A 19,470-nucleotide genomic window follows, 5' to 3' on the forward strand; every position below is an offset into this window, starting at 1 on the left:
TCAGTTCTTGGTATCGCTGTTCAGACTTTTTATTTTCTCATTCCTCCCAACTAAAATATCCAGGTTAGTCCCAATTTTTCTTTACGTATATGAATCTATATTTTTTTTTAAAATGTATTCTTATCTTTATGTGATTACTTTGTTTAGGTAAAGTTGTATAATTACGTTATACCTCTATATTATTAGCGTACTGCTTGTATTTTTTTTTATGGTTTAGCAGGATTTGAACTTCAAAGTTCAAGACGTGAAGAGTTGCGAACGAAAGTTTAAGATACCATTATTTTGTTTTACATCCTTTGTATTAGTTTGTAATAATCTTGTAAACTATACTCTGCATAATAATAAATATTTGGGGACTGTCTAAAGGGGGAAGGGAACTACGTGCTACTTGCTACATTTTATCGCAACTTATTTGTGTATGTCTGAAAGTATGCCTAAATATTACTAAAATCCTCAATGACTTGTGCTTAGATTTTATCAACAATGATGATTTTTAATTATACAATTTCTAGTGGTAGACATCAAGATTAGAACTTTTATTTTATTTTTTTTATGTTGTTTGCTTTGGACTTTAAAATCATTTTTAAAAAAAATAATAAAAAAATAAAAAAGGGGGTAAAGTAGTTTATTCTTTAGAAATCATGACCATAAATAAAATTGTTTGTTAAATCAAATCGTAGGGCCACTCATACAACTTGCAATATCATGATCGTGCCTATATAGATATCATGGATTTCATATAAATTGATTTAGCATCTTACATTTAGGTATTATGTTTATAAGATTTATTTAATATTTTTTTTAACATGGTTAAAATCGTAGAAAGATCATGCCACTAGCATCGTGCTTAGAGCTAATTTAAAATAAAAGTATTAATGAGTTAGTTCATTGATTTTATGTTGGTTAGAACGTTAGAAAATTAAAACTTATTTTACTATCCTCATGGTGAATTTAAAATGTATCATCTAGTTTTAACTTTTTGAAATGTCTTTTAATATATATATATATATATATATATATACATGAAAGTAATAATATGCCTAAGCTTTTGCCTCGTTTGAGTTTAAAATTACCAATCCTCATATTCTTGAGTAATTGTTAATTAATCAGTTTATATTAGAACATTCTCTTTATTTGAAATCATATTTACAATCACTAACAACTTCGACGTGCAAATTGTTCCATATCTATAGACTTTGTCCCATATTTTTCAACAAAGTAGTAAAACATGTGTTCTAAATATTAGGAAAAAACTAATATGTGCTATTGTAGTTATCTTGCTTATAGTTTTAATAATTACTTCATCATATTCTTTATAATAGAAATCATATCTATAGGAGTTAATGAATATTTTAGTATTTTATAGAAATTAAATTATGCTTATAAGATTACAAATATTTTCATCATAAGGAAATTATACCTATAGAATTTAATAAATGTTCCAGTGTATACTTTATCTAGAAATCATGGTTACGGAATTTTATAATTTTAATATATCATGCCTATATTATTGTTAATTAATATTTTTTTAATATGTTAATCACTTAGATACTCGTCGTCTCCGAGATTCACAGCCTCAGTTTCCTCTTGATTTGGCTTGTATTGCTTCTCAAATTGTTTTAATCCCTCGGCGAGGTGTTCAGGTATCGTAGCCTCTTCATCATAGTCCTCGAACTCATCACCATCTATCTCATTTAGCTTGTGACATGACATGATATTGGTAGGTTTTAAGTTATTTTTACTGAAAGCATAAGCGAACAAAGTTAGATAAGTAAAATATAGACCGATAATTAAATAATTAGTAAATTTTGCAATAAAGGAGGTCTTCATTTAAACCAAAATAAATACAAATTTTGGCCATGACTATGGGTCAATCTGCCTTCTTTTTCCAAACATTATAAAGGTAACTTAAAGCATAACAAAATAAAAACAAACAAAGGGTGGGTCTCGGGCCTCCTTCGGCCGACCACCGATTTATAAATAATCAGATAATATGTCTTTATCTACCAAGACGAGTGAGGGACTAAGAGTGGTGCGGATGTCCAATTATATAATTGCTCTTCTGGCTCAGCATCACGGATGCCCGATGTCCCTGTTTCTTCCTCTAAGATTGTGTCAACTTCTTCAAAAAGATTCCAGATTCCTTCCCCAAGATTGCTATCACTGACATATTCTCGAACTGGAAATGACATATACAAGTGAGGTATTGGCCTAGCCAGTACCCGATCAATCTTCCTGTTTGCCACATCTACCTCGTCGTCTTCTGTAGGGACATATCCCAAGCCATACTTTAATCCTTTATCGGGAACCTGAATGGGCTCAATGATTCCTTGGAAGTACTTCCCCAATCCGAATCCTGGCTCAAAACCGCTTTGGAGCATGACAGTGGCTATCATTTTATAAACAGAAGGCATAAGAGGTTGTGGGACCGAATCGTCGTCCGCGGCATTCACCAGCTCAACTGTATAGAAATCAGTACATTTGGTAATATCATCAATAATTGACGCGCAACTGTTTGAATGCCTCCCCTCACCATAAACAACCACCTTACGGTCATTCTTCACGAACTTTATCATCTGGTGGAGGAAACGGCTCCAGCCATATGGATCCATGGCCTTCCTAACAGTAGGTTGTAGCTGGCGGTGATGTCCATCACCTGGCACTCTATAATGAAATCAACAGGCCCTACTTGAATATCCAAATTCACAGCACCTAATGTATTTCTTTGATCCCCATCGAAAGCCCTTACATTAACTTGGTTCTGTCAGACTTTCCCTAAATCAAAGTTCAACTGTTTGAGAGTTGATAAAGGGCAAATATTAAGACCCAATCCATCGTCGATCAATACACAATTCATGATCTTTTCCCGACACATAATAGTGACATGAAGAGCTTTGTTATGCATCACACCTTCGAAAGGTAACTCTTCGTCGCTAAAACTGATGCGGTGTCCTTGAACAACTCGACTCACCATAGCAGCCAGATTATCCCCGTCTGTACCCACGGGTACGTGTCATCCAAAGCTTTCATCAAAGCATGCCTGTGCTGTTGCGAGCTCATCAACAATGCCCACACTGAGATCTGGGCAGGTACTTTCTCCAGATGTTTCACTATAGAATATTCTTTTGGCTGCATCTTCCGCCAAAACTCTTCAGCCTCCGCTTCACTGATCGGCCTCTTTTGTTGATCTTTCTTATGCCACCCTTGAGCCAACTCTTCTAGGGTGTAACACCTACCAGACCGCGTCATCCCCTGAGTTGTTGCAGTCTCGATCACAAACTTCTTTTGTTTAGGAATATCTTTCGGCACCAAAGCAACGACCTTTGGAGGTGTCAAAATCACAAAATTCGATTTCTCCTTCATGCTTAGTGAAGACAGCCATTTCTAGATTATTAGGATAGGCTGGGACTATGGCCTTCGTTACACGCCAATCCTCTTCTATCTCAATCATATTAACCCCTCCATGATTTGGCAAAGGATTACTATTGACATTAGGCGTGGCGGTTTGGAGAGTGACGACCTCACGATCAATCAAATCCTGAATCGTGTGCTTCAAATTGACACAAGTTTCCGTATCATGCCCGACACTGTTGGAGTGATACGTACATGTTTTGTCAGCTCTGAAGAATCTAGAGCTCGTATCGGCCGGTTTGGGTGCAATAGGGTGAATAATACCTGCATCTCTTAATCTTTCAAACAGCTTAGTCCGACTTTCCACCAGAGGAGTGAAAGTCCTAGCGGGCCTATTTTCAAAATTGGGCTGGGAAAGGTTATAGTTATTTTGAGGGGGTGGGGGTACATAACGATAACTCGGGCGACTTTGGTGGAAAGGTGCGGGAGTTTGGAATCTTGGATACGGCTGAGTTTGGTATTTGGTTGTGGAGCTTGGCGGGGTATTTTGGTAATGTGGGGCTGGGTAATTGGGAGGTGGAGTTTGATAATTTTGAAACGGGACTTGGTAATTTGGGTATGGGATTTGGTAACTGGAGGGGTGGGGTTTGGTGTAGTAAACTTGATGTGAATTTTGTGGATCTCGTGGATAGGTCTTGAAAGGTGTAGATTTTCCTGGCTTGCTGTTGGCGAACCTCTTCCCTTCAGGTGTGTAGGAGATGGTAGATACATCCTTTCGCTTCTTCTTAAACAATCCCGAAGACACAGTTGAGGAGGCTACACGGGCTACCTTTCCGGTCTTGAGCCCATCCTCGATAGTCTCTCCTACCATGACTATCTCGGCAAATTTTGCTCCAACGAGCAACATCAATCTTTCATAGTATTCGGGCTCTTGCATGCGTACAAATACTTCCACGATTTCTTTCTCTATCATGGGAGGTTGAACTCTGGCGGCCTCTTTCCTCCACCTATATGCATACTCACGATAACTTTCAGTGGATTTCTGTTTGATCTTCTCCAAAGAATATCGATCGGGAACGATTTCCACATTGTACGCAAACCTCTCGATAAAATCTTTGGCCAGAGCGTTCCAATTGGACCATTGTTTCTTTCTTGGGCGCTGAACCATTCCAAAGCCTCTCCGCTTAAACTTCGGCTAAAGAGCCGCATTAAGCAAAGCTTCGTTCTTCCCAACTCCTACTAGTTGATCACAATACGCCCTCAGATGAGCCAAAGGATTTCCGGTTCCTCCGAAAGTATCAAATTTTGGCACTTTGAACCCCTCGGGAAGGTCTAAATTCGGGTGGATACACAAATCTTCATAATTTAATCCTGCAACATCTGGAGTGTAATGAAACTCTTTCATAGCTTTCATGATCTCCTCTTTCATATTCCACTTGGTTGTCTCTTCCTTCGCCTTCCACTCCCTTTCCTGTTCCTCATAGTGATCAAGTTTGCAGGATTAAATTATGAAGATTTGTGTATCCACCCGAATTTAGACCTTCCCGAGGGGTTCAAAGTGCCAAAATTTGATACTTTCAAAGGAATCGGAAATCCTTTGGCTCATCTGAGGGCGTATTGTGATCAACTAGTAGGAGTTGGGAAGAACGAAGCTTTGCTAATGCGGCTCTTTAGCCGAAGTTTAAGCGGAGAGGCTTTGGAATGGTTCAGCGCCCAAGAAATAAAACAATGGTCCAATTGGAACGCTCTGGCCAAAGATTTTATCGAGAGGTTTGCGTACAATGTGGAAATCGTTCCCGATCGATATTCTTTGGAGAAGATCAAACAGAAATCCACTGAAAGTTATCGTGAGTATGCATATAGGTGGAGGAAAGAGGCCGCCAGAGTTCGACCTCCCATGATAGAGAAAGAAATCGTGGAAGTATTTGTACGCATGCAAGAGCCCGAATACTATGAAAGATTGATGTTGCTCGTTGGAGCAAAATTTGCCGAGATAGTCATGGTAGGAGAGACTATCGAGGATGGGCTCAAGACCGGAAAGGTAGCCCGTGTAGCCTCCTCAACTGTGTCTTCGGGATTGTTTAAGAAGAAGCGAAAGGATGTATCTACCATCTCCTACACACCTGAAGGGAAGAGGTTCGCCAACAGCAAGCCAGGAAAATCTACACCTTTCAAGACCTATCCACGAGATCCACAAAATTCACATCAAGTTTACTACACCAAACCCCACCCCTCCAGTTACCAAATCCCATACCCATATTACCAAGTCCCGTTTCAAAATTATCAAACTCCACCTCCCAATTACCCAGCCCCACATTACCAAAATACCCCGCCAAGCTCCACAACCAAATACCAAACTCAGCCGTATCCAAGATTCCAAACTCCCGCACCTTTCCACCAAAGTCGCCCGAGTTATCGTTATGTACCCCCACCCCCTCAAAATAACTATAACCTTTCCCAGCCCAATTTTGAAAATAGGCCCGCTAGGACTTTCACTCCTCTGGTGGAAAGTCGGACTAAGCTGTTTGAAAGATTAAGAGATGCAGGTATTATTCACCCTATTGCACCCAAACCGGCCGATACGAGCTCTAGATTCTTCAGAGCTGACAAAACATGTACGTATCACTCCAACAGTGTCGGGCATGATACGGAAACTTGTGTCAATTTGAAGCACACGATTCAGGATTTGATTGATCGTGAGGTCGTCACTCTCCAAACCGCCACGCCTAATGTCAATAGTAATCCTTTGCCAAATCATGGAGGGGTTAATATGATTGAGATAGAAGAGGATTGGCGTGTAACGAAGGCCATAGTCCCAGCCTATCCTAATAATCTAGAAATGGCTGTCTTCACTAAGCATGAAGGAGAAATCGAATTTTGTGATTTTGACACCTCCAAAGGTCGTTGCTTTGGTGCCGAAAGATATTCCTAAACAAAAGAAGTTTGTGATCGAGACTGCAACAACTCAGGGGATGACGCGGTCTGGTAGGTGTTACACCCTAGAAGAGTTGGCTCAAGGGTGGCATAAGAAAGATCAACAAAAGAGGCCGATCAGTGAAGCGGAGGCTGAAGAGTTTTGGCGGAAGATGCAGCCAAAAGAATATTCTATAGTGAAACATCTGGAGAAAGTACCTGCCCAGATCTCAGTGTGGGCATTGTTGATGAGCTCGCAACAGCACAGGCATGCTTTGATGAAAGCTTTGGATGACACGTACCCGTGGGTACAGACGGGGATAATCTGGCTGCTATGGTGAGTCGAGTTGTTCAAGGACACCGCATCAGTTTTAGCGACGAAGAGTTACCTTTCGAAGGTGTGATGCATAACAAAGCTCTTCATGTCACTATTATGTGTCGGGAAAAGATCATGAATTGTGTATTGATCGACGATGGATTGGGTCTTAATATTTGCCCTTTATCAACTCTCAAACAGTTGAACTTTGATTTAGGGAAAGTCTGACAGAACCAAGTTAATGTAAGGGCTTTCGATGGGGATCAAAGAAATACATTAGGTGCTGTGAATTTGGATATTCAAGTAGGGCCTGTTGATTTCATTATAGAGTGCCAGGTGATGGACATCACCGCCAGCTACAACCTACTGTTAGGAAGGCCATGGATCCATATGGCTGGAGCCGTTTCCTCCACCAGATGATAAAGTTCGTGAAGAATGACCGTAAGGTGGTTGTTTATGGTGAGGGGAGGCATTCAAACAGTTGCGCGTCAATTATTGATGATATTACCAAATGTACTGATTTCTATACAGTTGAGCTGGTGAATGCCGCGGACGACGATTCGGTCCCACAACCTCTTATGCCTTCTGTTTATAAAATGATAGCCACTGTCATGCTCCAAAGCGGTTTTGAGCCAGGATTCGGATTGGGGAAGTACTTCCAAGGAATCATTGAGCCCATTCAGGTTCCCGATAAAGGATTAAAGTATGGCTTGGGATATGTCCCTACAGAAGACGACGAGGTAGATGTGGCAAACAGGAAGATTGATCGGGTACTGGCTAGGCCAATACCTCACTTGTATATGTCATTTCCAGTTCGAGAATATGTCAGTGATAGCAATCTTGGGGAAGGAATCTGGAATCTTTTTGAAGAAGTTGACACAATCTTAGAGGAAGAAACAGGGACATCGGGCATCCGTGATGCTGAGCCAGAAGAGCAATTATATAATTGGACATCCGCACCACTCTTAGTCCCTCACTCGTCTTGGTAGATAAAGACATATTATCTGATTATTTATAAATCGGTGGTCGGCCGAAGGAGGCCCGAGACCCACCCTTTGTTTGTTTTTATTTTGTTATGCTTTAAGTTACCTTTATAATGTTTGGAAAAAGAAGGCAGATTGACCCATAGTCATGGCCAAAATTTGTATTTATTTTGGTTTAAATGAAGACCTCCTTTATTGCAAAATTTACTAATTATTTAATTATCGGTCTATATTTTACTTATCTAACTTTGTTCGCTTATGCTTTCAGTAAAAATAACTTAAAACCTACCAATATCATGTCATGTCACAAGCTAAATGAGATAGATGGTGATGAGTTCGAGGACTATGATGAAGAGGCTACGATACCTGAACACCTCGCCGAGGGATTAAAACAATTTGAGAAGCAATACAAGCCAAATCAAGAGGAAACTGAGGCTGTGAATCTCGGAGACGACGAGTATCTAAGTGATTAACATATTAAAAAAATATTAATTAACAATAATATAGGCATGATATATTAAAATTATAAAATTCCGTAACCATGATTTCTAGATAAAGTATACACTGGAACATTTATTAAATTCTATAGGTATAATTTCCTTATGATGAAAATATTTGTAATCTTATAAGCATAATTTAATTTCTATAAAATACTAAAATATTCATTAACTCCTATAGATATGATTTCTATTATAAAGAATATGATGAAGTAATTATTAAAACTATAAGCAAGATAACTACAATAGCACATATTAGTTTTTTCCTAATATTTAGAACACATGTTTTACTACTTTGTTGAAAAATATGGGACAAAGTCTATAGATATGGAACAATTTGCACGTCGAAGTTGTTAGTGATTGTAAATATGATTTCAAATAAAGAGAATGTTCTAATATAAACTGATTAATTAACAATTACTCAAGAATATGAGGATTGGTAATTTTAAACTCAAACGAGGCAAAAGCTTAGGCATATTATTACTTTCATGTATATATATATATATATATATATATATTAAAAGACATTTCAAAAAGTTAAAACTAGATGATACATTTTAAATTCACCATGAGGATAGTAAAATAAGTTTTAATTTTCTAACGTTCTAACCAACATAAAATCAATGAACTAACTCATTAATACTTTTATTTTAAATTAGCTCTAAGCACGATGCTAGTGGCATGATCTTTCTACGATTTTAACCATGTTAAAAAAAATATTAAATAAATCTTATAAACATAATACCTAAATGTAAGATGCTAAATCAATTTATATGAAATCCATGATATCTATATAGGCACGATCATGATATTGCAAGTTGTATGAGTGGCCCTACGATTTGATTTAACAAACAATTTTATTTATGGTCATGATTTCTAAAGAATAAACTACTTTACCCCCTTTTTTATTTTTTTATTATTTTTTTTAAAAATGATTTTAAAGTCCAAAGCAAACAACATAAAAAAAATAAAATAAAAGTTCTAATCTTGATGTCTACCACTAGAAATTGTATAATTAAAAATCATCATTGTTGATAAAATCTAAGCACAAGTCATTGAGGATTTTAGTAATATTTAGGCATACTTTCAGACATACACAAATAAGTTGCGATAAAATGTAGCAAGTAGCACGTAGTTCCCTTCCCCCTTTAGACAGTCCCCAAATATTTATTATTATGCAGAGTATAGTTTACAAGATTATTACAAACTAATACAAAGGATGTAAAACAAAATAATGGTATCTTAAACTTTCGTTCGCAACTCTTCACGTCTTGAACTTTGAAGTTCAAATCCTGCTAAACCATAAAAAAAAATACAAGCAGTACGCTAATAATATAGAGGTATAACGTAATTATACAACTTTACCTAAACAAAGTAATCACATAAAGATAAGAATACATTTTAAAAAAAAATATAGATTCATATACGTAAAGAAAAATTGGGACTAACCTGGATATTTTAGTTGGGAGGAATGAGAAAATAAAAAGTCTGAACAGCGATACCAAGAACTGAAAACAGAATATCAAAGTATGCTAGAAACTCTTTTGTTTTTGTTGGAGGTGTTAAAATATGAAGTAAAAATATTTTCTTTGTTTTTGCTCTTCCTCCTTCTTTGTGTTTTTGTGTCTGTTGTTGTTTTTTCTCTTTCTCTCTGTCTGTTGTTTTTATATTGATGAGTCCCATGGATAAAAGGCAGTGAAATCTACAAAGATAATTAGCTAGATTTTCCATCCAAACTTTAGTCAAAAAAAAAATCTTAAAGATCCGTCTTTGACAAACAATCTCCAATCGATTTGGACTTGCATCATGACGGCGTCACTAGCCGGAGTTTCCGGTCAGCTAACTGGAGCATCGAAGCCACCGTTGATCTTTAAAGATCCGTCCGGGTATGTTCATTTCAATCTCAAAATTTGTCATTTCAAATTTTGTTTCTCTGTTAATTGATTAGAAAATTTTGTTGTTGGTTGATTTTACTAAAGTTTGGTTGATATTTGTCTATCAATTTCCTTCTAGATTTGTATGTTGTCACATATCTATTCAACTCTAATTTTTACCAAAATTACTAATTTCGGGTTCATAGATTTGGTTCATTCATTATGTGTGAAATTTTGATGTATTGAGTATTTGTGTGATTTGTTTTATGGCATTACCGGTGATGTATTTGATGTTAATGATGCTTTCTTATTCTTAAATCTAATTCCTGTTAATTCATTTAAATGTATTAGTTCATGGGTTGTTCATGATTTGCTTTTGAATTTTGAGCCTTACATGCTTAGTATTATTGTCTATTCAAAGTCCTTATGTTGATTTTTCTTTGAACAATACCAAGAAGGTTGATACTTTGTTATTTCGCTTAATTTCGAATATGTAAACAATTTTAGCATATTCTTAATGTCTTAATTTATTTCGTAGTATGTTTAAATTAGCAAAAGTAGCTTAATTATGACATAGTTCTGATTACTTGATTTCAGAAAATAATTATAGTAAGATGTAATATTCCTTAATCAATTTTCCTTTGTCATAGTATATGCAATTGATGTTCTTATAATTGATGCTCTCAATTATTCATGTTATAGTAATCAATTGTTTATTACTACCTATAATCAATTAGTTTCTTCTACATTATTTATGATGGGTCCCTTTGGCATAACTTTTGACTTTTTGAAGCATCTTTTGAGTAATTTTAGGAGCAAATCTTGAAAATTTGATAGAATTTGATTTTGTTGACAAATTTTTCAAAAAAGGGGATCCCTTTTGAAATTGATGGCTATCTCTAAGATTATTTTTTTGACTAAAGTTTGGATGGAAAATCTAGCTAATTATCTTTGTAGATTTCACTGCCTTTTATCCATGGGACTCATCAATATAAAAACAACAGACAGAGAGAAAGAGAAAAAACAACAACAGACACAAAAACACAAAGAAGGAGGAAGAGCAAAAACAAAGAAAATATTTTTACTTCATATTTTAACACCTCCAACAAAAACAAAAGAGTTTCTAGCATACTTTGATATTCTGTTTTCAGTTCTTGGTATCGCTGTTCAGACTTTTTATTTTCTCATTCCTCCCAACTAAAATATCCAGGTTAGTCCCAATTTTTCTTTACGTATATGAATCTATATTTTTTAAAAAAATGTATTCTTATCTTTATGTGATTACTTTGTTTAGGTAAAGTTGTATAATTACGTTATACCTCTATATTATTAGCGTACTGCTTGTATTTTTTTTATGGTTTAGCAGGATTTGAACTTCAAATTTCAAGACGTGAAGAGTTGCGAACGAAAGTTTAAGATATCATTATTTTGTTTTACATCCTTTGTATTAGTTTATTCTCTTACCCTTTGTTTTAGTTTGTAATAATCTTGTAAACTATACTCTGCATAATAATAAATATTTGGGGACTGTCTAAAGGGGGAAGGGAACTACGTGCTACTTGCTACATTTTATCGCAACTTATTTGTGTATGTCTGAAAGTATGCCTAAATATTACTAAAATCCTCAATGACTTGTGCTTAAATTTTATCAACAATGATGATTTTTAATTATACAATTTCTAGTGGTAGACATCAAGATTAGAACTTTTATTTTATTTTTTTTATGTTGTTTGCTTTGGACTTTAAAATCATTTTTAAAAAAAATAATAAAAAAATAAAAAAGGGGGTAAAGTAGTTTATTCTTTAGAAATCATGACCATAAATAAAATTGTTTGTTAAATCAAATCGTAGGGCCACTCATACAACTTGCAATATCATGATCGTGCCTATCTAGATATCATGGATTTCATATAAATTGATTTAGCATCTTACATTTAGGTATTATGTTTATAAGATTTATTTAATATTTTTTTTAACATGGTTAAAATCGTAGAGAGATCATGCCACTAGTATCGTGCTTAGAGCTAATTTAAAATAAAAGTATTAATGAGTTAGTTCATTGATTTTATGTTGGTTAGAACGTTAGAAAATTAAAACTTATTTTACTATCCTCATGGTGAATTTAAAATGTATCATCTAGTTTTAACTTTTTGAAATGTCTTTTAATATATATATATATATATATATATATATATATATATAAATGAAAAGTAATAATATGCCTAAGCTTTTGCCTCGTTTGAGTTTAAATTACCAATCCTCATATTCTTGAGTAATTGTTAATTAATCAGTTTATATTAGAACATTCTCTTTATTTGAAATCATATTTACAATAACTAACAACTTCGACGTGCAAATTGTTCCATATCTATAGACTTTGTCCCATATTTTTCAACAAAGTAGCAAAACATGTGTTCTAAATATTAGGAAAAAACTAATATGTGTTATTGTAGTTATCTTGCTTATAGTTTTAATAATTACTTCCAACATATTCTTTATAATAGAAATCATATCTATAGGAGTTAATGAATATTTTAGTATTTTATAGAAATTAAATTATGCTTATAAGATTACAAATATTTTCATCATAAGGAAATTATACCTATAGAATTTAATAAATGTTCCAGTGTATACTTTATCTAGAAATCATGGTTACGGAATTTTATAATTTTAATATATCATGCCTATATTATTGTTAATTAATATTTTTTAATATGTTAATCACTTAGATATCATGTTTATAGGATTTAATATTATTTCAAACATATAAAAATCATGCCGGTAAGAATATTTCGAGTCGATTAGGTCAATGGGACCTAACAATATCTTTTAGCATATTTTATCATATAAAAAATCATTTATATATGTATTATAATTCTAACATGCCAATTAAATAGATATTAGGCCTTTATAAATAATTTTTATAATATCATGTGTATAAGCCATGCATATAGAGTTCTAATAAATATTTATCATGTTATTCTATTTTGAAATCATGTCTATGTTTTAATAAATCTTCAGTATATCAACATTTAGAAATCATATTTATAGTATTTTAATAAATTTTCATCATACTCTTAACTAAATCGTGTTAATAAGATTTTAAAATTATTACTAGTTAATAACTAAATTATCAAGCATGCCTTCTTTTATTACAATCGCCTTTGTAATTAACATTGCCTTCATATATCTAAAATAATGAAATTTGTCATCTATGTTATTCAAGTTTTTATATTTACAATACCTACGTTTGATTGTACGCACACACATGATTATTATGACATTCACTATTTATCTGTGTTTTCAAGCATGATAATTAATTGATTTTGAGGCTTACTTGAGATTTTATGTGCTAACTGTCCGTCCCGTCTGTTTTGTTTGGCGATGTGTCTAATTAGGATGACTATATTTCTTTAGTCTAAAACCTACCCTAATAGTATATCCAACGCCTCTTAGACATTAAGTTGGGTCGATAGACACGCTTTAGGACGTTAGTTCCTATTTTCTTTTAGATCGCTCTAGGATTATAATAACAAATTAACATAGGAGGGGTAGGGGTAGATAGGCCCTTCGGAAATGATGGAAATCGACCCGAGCAGAAAACGACAAAATGCTATATTTTGTCTTCCGATTAATAAGTCGGCGCTGATCCAAAGAATATGAGTACATAAATATTTCTACCCTATTTTTAAATATTTTCTGTTTGTATATATTTGAGGTAGTTTAAATATTATTTCGTTTGCCTTTTACCATTATTTAATTAGTTGATGATATTTATTTATCCTGTACTAATGCTAACATTAATTGCTTAATTTAACTTAATTAAATCCCCTAAAGAGAGACCATTTTGTTTCATTGATTTACTCAAATTATCTCTCCTTTATTTAATTATTTTTCATACCAAGTCTATTTTTATCCTAAATATTTTAAAATTTTATATTTTTTTTAAATTGCTTAATGCTTCAATTATTGTTAAAATATATTCTCCCAGAGTTAGTCGAATAATTTTCAAATAGTTGGACAATCGCATGTTAGCGGCTATTTTAAGTGCTAAAACCTTCTTAAAATAGTAATATGAACCTCGTACCTTTTTCTCTAAATTTTTAAGACTTAAATCTGTTAGAGTCTTTTAAATTAAGTTTTCTTAATTTCTTTAAAAAATTAAGTGGCGCTCCTCTTTTATCAAAATTGATTTTTTCTCTAAAAGTTGAAATTAATTTTACACTTTGTCCATTTTTCGACATAACAGCAGTCATGATATCTGCAATGAAACTGATCTACTATGACATCTCATTAAAGATTATCTACAACATCATCTAGCATGACCTGAAATATATGCAGAAGACCAACCAGTATACAGTTCAGACCCAAGACTAACCTCTTTAAGTTCAGCTGTTGTTATAATGTCAAAATCTTTGGGTGTTCGTTTTAAAATAAGATCCCGAACACAGCCCCCCACAAGGTAAACTTCAAATCCTACAAGATAGACGGAAAGAAACTTCTCAGTGTATCAGAATTCAGAGAAGACATTGAACTGATGACACAAAAAGAGAATACTCACAGCCCGTACCACTAAACCATTAGATAACAATTTATCAAGTAAATAAAAAAAGTTCACCAAAAAATCAATATTTAATAGTTATCCATCATCATCTGCACATCATACCACGAAAGCTATCCACTAAGCTTCAATATATTCATTACTAACTCTAGCTGATTGGGCTCAGAACCATCTTAAAAGAATTGAAAGACAAAGAAGCAATTACATATATGCAAACACAGAATATTACATCAATTTTTGTTAAGAAAATATTACATTAAGTATTTGATAGCTGTCTTCAGGTAAAACTTTAGGTCTCAGTGGTTGCAATTTCTCTCTGCTTTTTATTGCTCCGCGGCTGCTCCAGAATTTGTTCATCATGTTATTACTGTTAAGGAGTTTGGAAATTTGTATCTTCAAATAAGCTTTTTGTCTAAAGAATAAAGAGACATTTCCTTCAGGGACTAATAGAAAATTCCCCATTTTGGAGTGTGGGTAGTGGATTTCTTTTACGGTAAGTGGGGGTTCTACTCCTGCGAAGTTAGGCATCTCTCATCAATAACTAGGCAACGTAAAAGGGGTCAGATACTTCAACTACCGGAGCAACCAGTTGGTTGACCCAACACCGACCTAGCGTCACTCATTCCCTAGATCAGAAGGGATGCATAGGATAGATGATCCATTTCTTTTTTTTCTTTTTTTAAGAATTAGATGATCCATTTCTACACACGGTAAATCAGGAAACAGGGAAGTTTTTAATAAAAATGGAAATCAATCACATCACCTAAAGCAGGTCACAAAATAATGAGCATAATAAGAAGCCACGTACCAATTACCAAATGACAGATCCAACATACATTGCATTTCTCTTAACAACTTGTTTGGATGGTGGTTTTCTGTGGTATAGTATAGTATGGTTAGTAAGAAAACCACGTTTGTTTTTGTTAGAATAGGAATAGGTATTTAATCCTACTTAGAGTAGGAATAGAAATAGAAATATTATATTAATAGGAATAGAAATAGTATCCTAGTTGGTAAAGGATTGTATTGCAGTATCTATAAATAGGGTCTCTGTGTAATAATATAGATATACCATTCAATAATATTTTTCTCCAATATTTCTCACATGGTATCAAAGCCTCTACGATCTTGGTAGAGAATTAAAGAGCTTCCGCTACCGTCGGGTGGCTATTACTCATATATGCCGCCTATCTGACCAATGATTATGTTAGCAAAAGTGTGGGTCACCGTATATCTTTTCGGTAACTATTTTCTCATATCTAATTTGTGCAGCACCATACATCTTTCCGGTGACTACCTTTTCATATTTAATTTACGTAGTACCGTGCATTTTTCAGGACTACTTTCTCATATCTATTTGTGTAGCACCGTGCATCATTCCGGTGATTACTTTCTCATATCCGATTTGTGTAGCATCATGCCATCTTTTCGGTAACTACTTTTTCATATCACATTTGCGTAGCAATGTGTCATCTTTCCGGTGACTAATTTCTTATTTGTGTAGGATCGTGCCATCATTCCGACCCTACCCAGATAATTCCTATTTTTCAGTAGGGTCTTGGCATCATTCTGTACCTACCCATATCATTCTTTTTCTCAGTAGGGTCATGCCAACATTCCGACCGTACCCATATAATTTTATTTCTCAGATTGTGACTACTTTCAACCATCAAATCTAATAATCCAGCGCATGAGCATGTTCCGACCAGTTTTACGGTGACTTTCTTGTTTAAGATCTACTCATCTATTGATTCCAAAATGATCCATATATCTTAAACCAGATTTTGAGCACTTTTCGGCGACCACTGCATTGTGGAAAAAAACTAAATAAAGCAACCACCTAGTTTTGTTGCTCAAGGGGAGTCTGGTAGTCTTATATGTCGATTTTGTAAGTCACTCTATGGGACAAAACAATCTTCTCAATCTCCTCCTTAGAGAGTCTGCCTTTGTTGTTGTTGATGGTGATCTTGTTCTTTTGTCTAGTAGTCTTGTCCTCAGCAGAAACATTCAAGATACCATTAGCATCAATCTCAAAGCACACTGTGATCTAAGGAACTCCCTTGGAAGCAAGAGGAATACCAGAGAGCTCAAATTTGTCAATCATGTTGTCCCTACTCCTAGCTCTCACCTTCATAGACCTGGATCAACACACCAAGCTGAGTGTCTGAGTAGGTTGAAAAGACCTACTCTTACTTGGTCCTATTTCTCTCACCTTCATAGACCTGGATCAACACACCAAGTTGATTGTCTGAGTAGGTTGAGAAGACCTGCTCCTTCTTGGTCGGGATAGTGGTATTTCTGGGGATCAACAGAGTCATGACACCACCAGTAGTTTCAAGTCCAGGGGAAAGAGGTGTAACATTCAACAACAACAGGTCCTGCACCTTCCCATTACCTTCACCACTCAAAATTGCAGCTTGTACAGCAACAGCTTCATAAAGTTTGATGCTCTTGGAGAGCTTTTTCCCATCGAAAAAGTCTAGCAGGAGCTGCTGAACCTTGAGAATCCTGGTGGAGCCACCAGCAAGTATAACATCATGGATAGAGTTCTTGTCCATTATAGCATCTCTCAAACACTTCTCAATTGGTTCCATACACTTCCTGAACAGATCCCTGTTAAGCTCTTCAAATCTAGAAAGGGTAATGGTGGAATAGAAATCACTACCCTCATAGAGAGAATCAATCTCAATTGTGGTCTGAGCAGTGGATGAAAGGGTCCTCGTATTAATTACATTTGTAACATGCTAGGGACATATAACTTATATGTACTATCTTGAGAGGGAGTGTTAGAATAGGAATAGGTATTTAATCCTATTTAGAGTAGGAATAGAAATAGGAATATTATATTAATAGGAATAGAAATAGTAAATAGTATCGTAGTTGGTAAAGGATTGTATTGTAGTATCTATAAATAGGGTCTCTGTGTAATAATATAGATACACAATTCAATAATATTTTTCTCCTACATTTCTCACAGTTTTGATTGTTTCTTTAATTTCATGGTATGATATGGTTTAGTTTCATAGTTTTGTAACCATGAAAACACTCACTTTTTAAAACCACCAATTTGGTGGTATACCATTGTTTACTCTCTTTTTTTCAATTATAACCTTACTTAATTTTAAATAATTCTAATTGCTATTCTTATTTAAACTTTTTATGTTTCCTATATTCTTTGAATTCTTTGACCTATATCCTTTTTCTGTTTCCCTCTTATATCAATATTGTGATTTGGAAGATTGGCATAAACATTAACTTTTTCTATCTTGGAAGGAGGAAACTTTTGTGTAGTGGAAGTGACACGGGACTATATGGTTTTCTTTTTTTAAGTACTTATTATTTCAATCCAAGAACTGGGAGACATTGTTACGAGGAACAAAAGTTAATTGTTGCACCCCAATTAGTCATTCATGTTCTGGAAAATGTTTGTAACTTTTTCATGTCTACTCTTTCAAATCTTTCTATTTTTATAGTTGAATCCATTTGAATATGGTTATATCATGAATTTGTGGTGAAAAAGTAGTGTGAGAAATATAGAAGTCTAAAATGGTTGGAGAATATCTACTAACTAGTCGCCTTTGGGGGGTAAGATTAGAGCTGGAAAATGATAAATTTATTATTCATAATAAATAAGGATATTTTTATAAATTTATCAGTTACGAACAGTATCATACAGTCAAACCAAACAACAAAATTATCATTAAACAATAGCAAACTATACAGTCTATCCAAACATAGTATTGTATTGTACTGTAAAGTACCATACCATACATTACCGTACATTATGAAACCATGGGAAACCACCATCCAAACAGAGTGTAAGAGAAGCATGGACCTCTGGTCAATGTTGCTTGGACTCTCCAAATGCTGCCACACCCATGTCGGATCCTACAAAATGCACTAGTTTTGGAGGATCTAACACGCATCCGACAACATATAAGAGTCCGAGAAACATAGTCTCTGGTACATAACCATAAATAAGGAATAAATAATAATGCCCTTAAGGAACTAAAATGATGCTGGCAGTTGGCTAATCAAATAGGTGTCAAGTACTCATAAAAGAAATAGCTATATTACCAAAGATGAAGTTAATGTTCGCTTTTGCTCTTTGCATTGATGTTGATGACAGCAAAGGACAAAGCAGAGTAACAAGAACACTGGAAACTAGCTAGTCCTATTCATTAAGTTATCCCAATAGCTAACAAGGCAATTAATTTCCATTGCTAAAACAAGTACTGCAAACTACTACAGTTATTGTAATTTAATAATCCAAAAGAACACAAGTAAAACACAAAAATCAACTGTGAATTACAGTACCTTTACTTTTGAGACCATTAAGAACAACTCGTGTAGGCCTTGCGATCATCGAACTGCTAATTCCTAGTTCCTTGGAATTGAACCTCTTCCATTCTGCTGGTTCTGGAACGCCACTAAGATTTTATCACTTTTTTCCCCACAAAGATGGAAAATTTAGTAAAACAAAAATTCTCGTAATTCACCAACCTTTGCCACTGTAGATCTCTTCAATGGATTCAATTGCTGCAGCACAGCTCATAAATACCTGTACAATACTTCTTTCAATCATGTTCCAACTCTATAATAGGAAAACGAATGATTATGCATCTGTGTCTCCAGGCGTAATGCAAGAACAAAGGAGGCACCTTTCGCATGCTATGAGACAGAGGAAAATGCGGACGACAAGAAAATGCGAAACCAGTGGAAATGGCCATCATTCTGAGCTATGCTTCTGCAACAATGTACACTGGGGTTTTGATAGGGTTTTTGTTTGATTAGAGAAGAAGAGGTGAAGATTCTGGACTCGGGTTGGGCTTAGTAATATTCAAATCGTTGGGCTTTTCTGATAATCATAATTGGGCCGAGCTAAGATGTCATCCGTCCAATTTGGTTTTTCCATGGGCCCTTAATACAAATGTGTTGGCACTATATGGGGCCCAAATCTCTCATAGCAGGCCTG

The 19,470-nt window shown here is 34.7% G+C and overlaps 1 protein-coding gene across 1 annotated transcript in view; it reads right to left on the minus strand.

Annotated features, from left to right (window-relative positions):
- The window catches only part of LOC129893796 (uncharacterized), a 28,051-nt gene extending 8,784 nt beyond the window's left edge, over positions 1-19,267 (minus strand). Inside the window, exons 1-4 of the mRNA XM_055969193.1 lie at positions 19,157-19,267; positions 18,999-19,056; positions 18,813-18,914; positions 14,313-14,410 (exon numbers count right to left, since the gene is read on the minus strand). Of these exons, the coding sequence (XP_055825168.1) occupies positions 14,313-14,410; positions 18,813-18,914; positions 18,999-19,056; positions 19,157-19,228 (330 nt within the window). The 5' untranslated portion in view covers positions 19,229-19,267. The remainder of the gene's footprint in view (positions 1-14,312; positions 14,411-18,812; positions 18,915-18,998; positions 19,057-19,156) is intronic.
- Between the last annotated feature and the right edge of the window lie 203 nt (positions 19,268-19,470).

This window comes from Solanum dulcamara, chromosome 7 (assembly GCF_947179165.1).
Source record: "Solanum dulcamara chromosome 7, daSolDulc1.2, whole genome shotgun sequence".
Classification (NCBI taxonomy): Eukaryota; Viridiplantae; Streptophyta; class Magnoliopsida; order Solanales; family Solanaceae; genus Solanum; species Solanum dulcamara.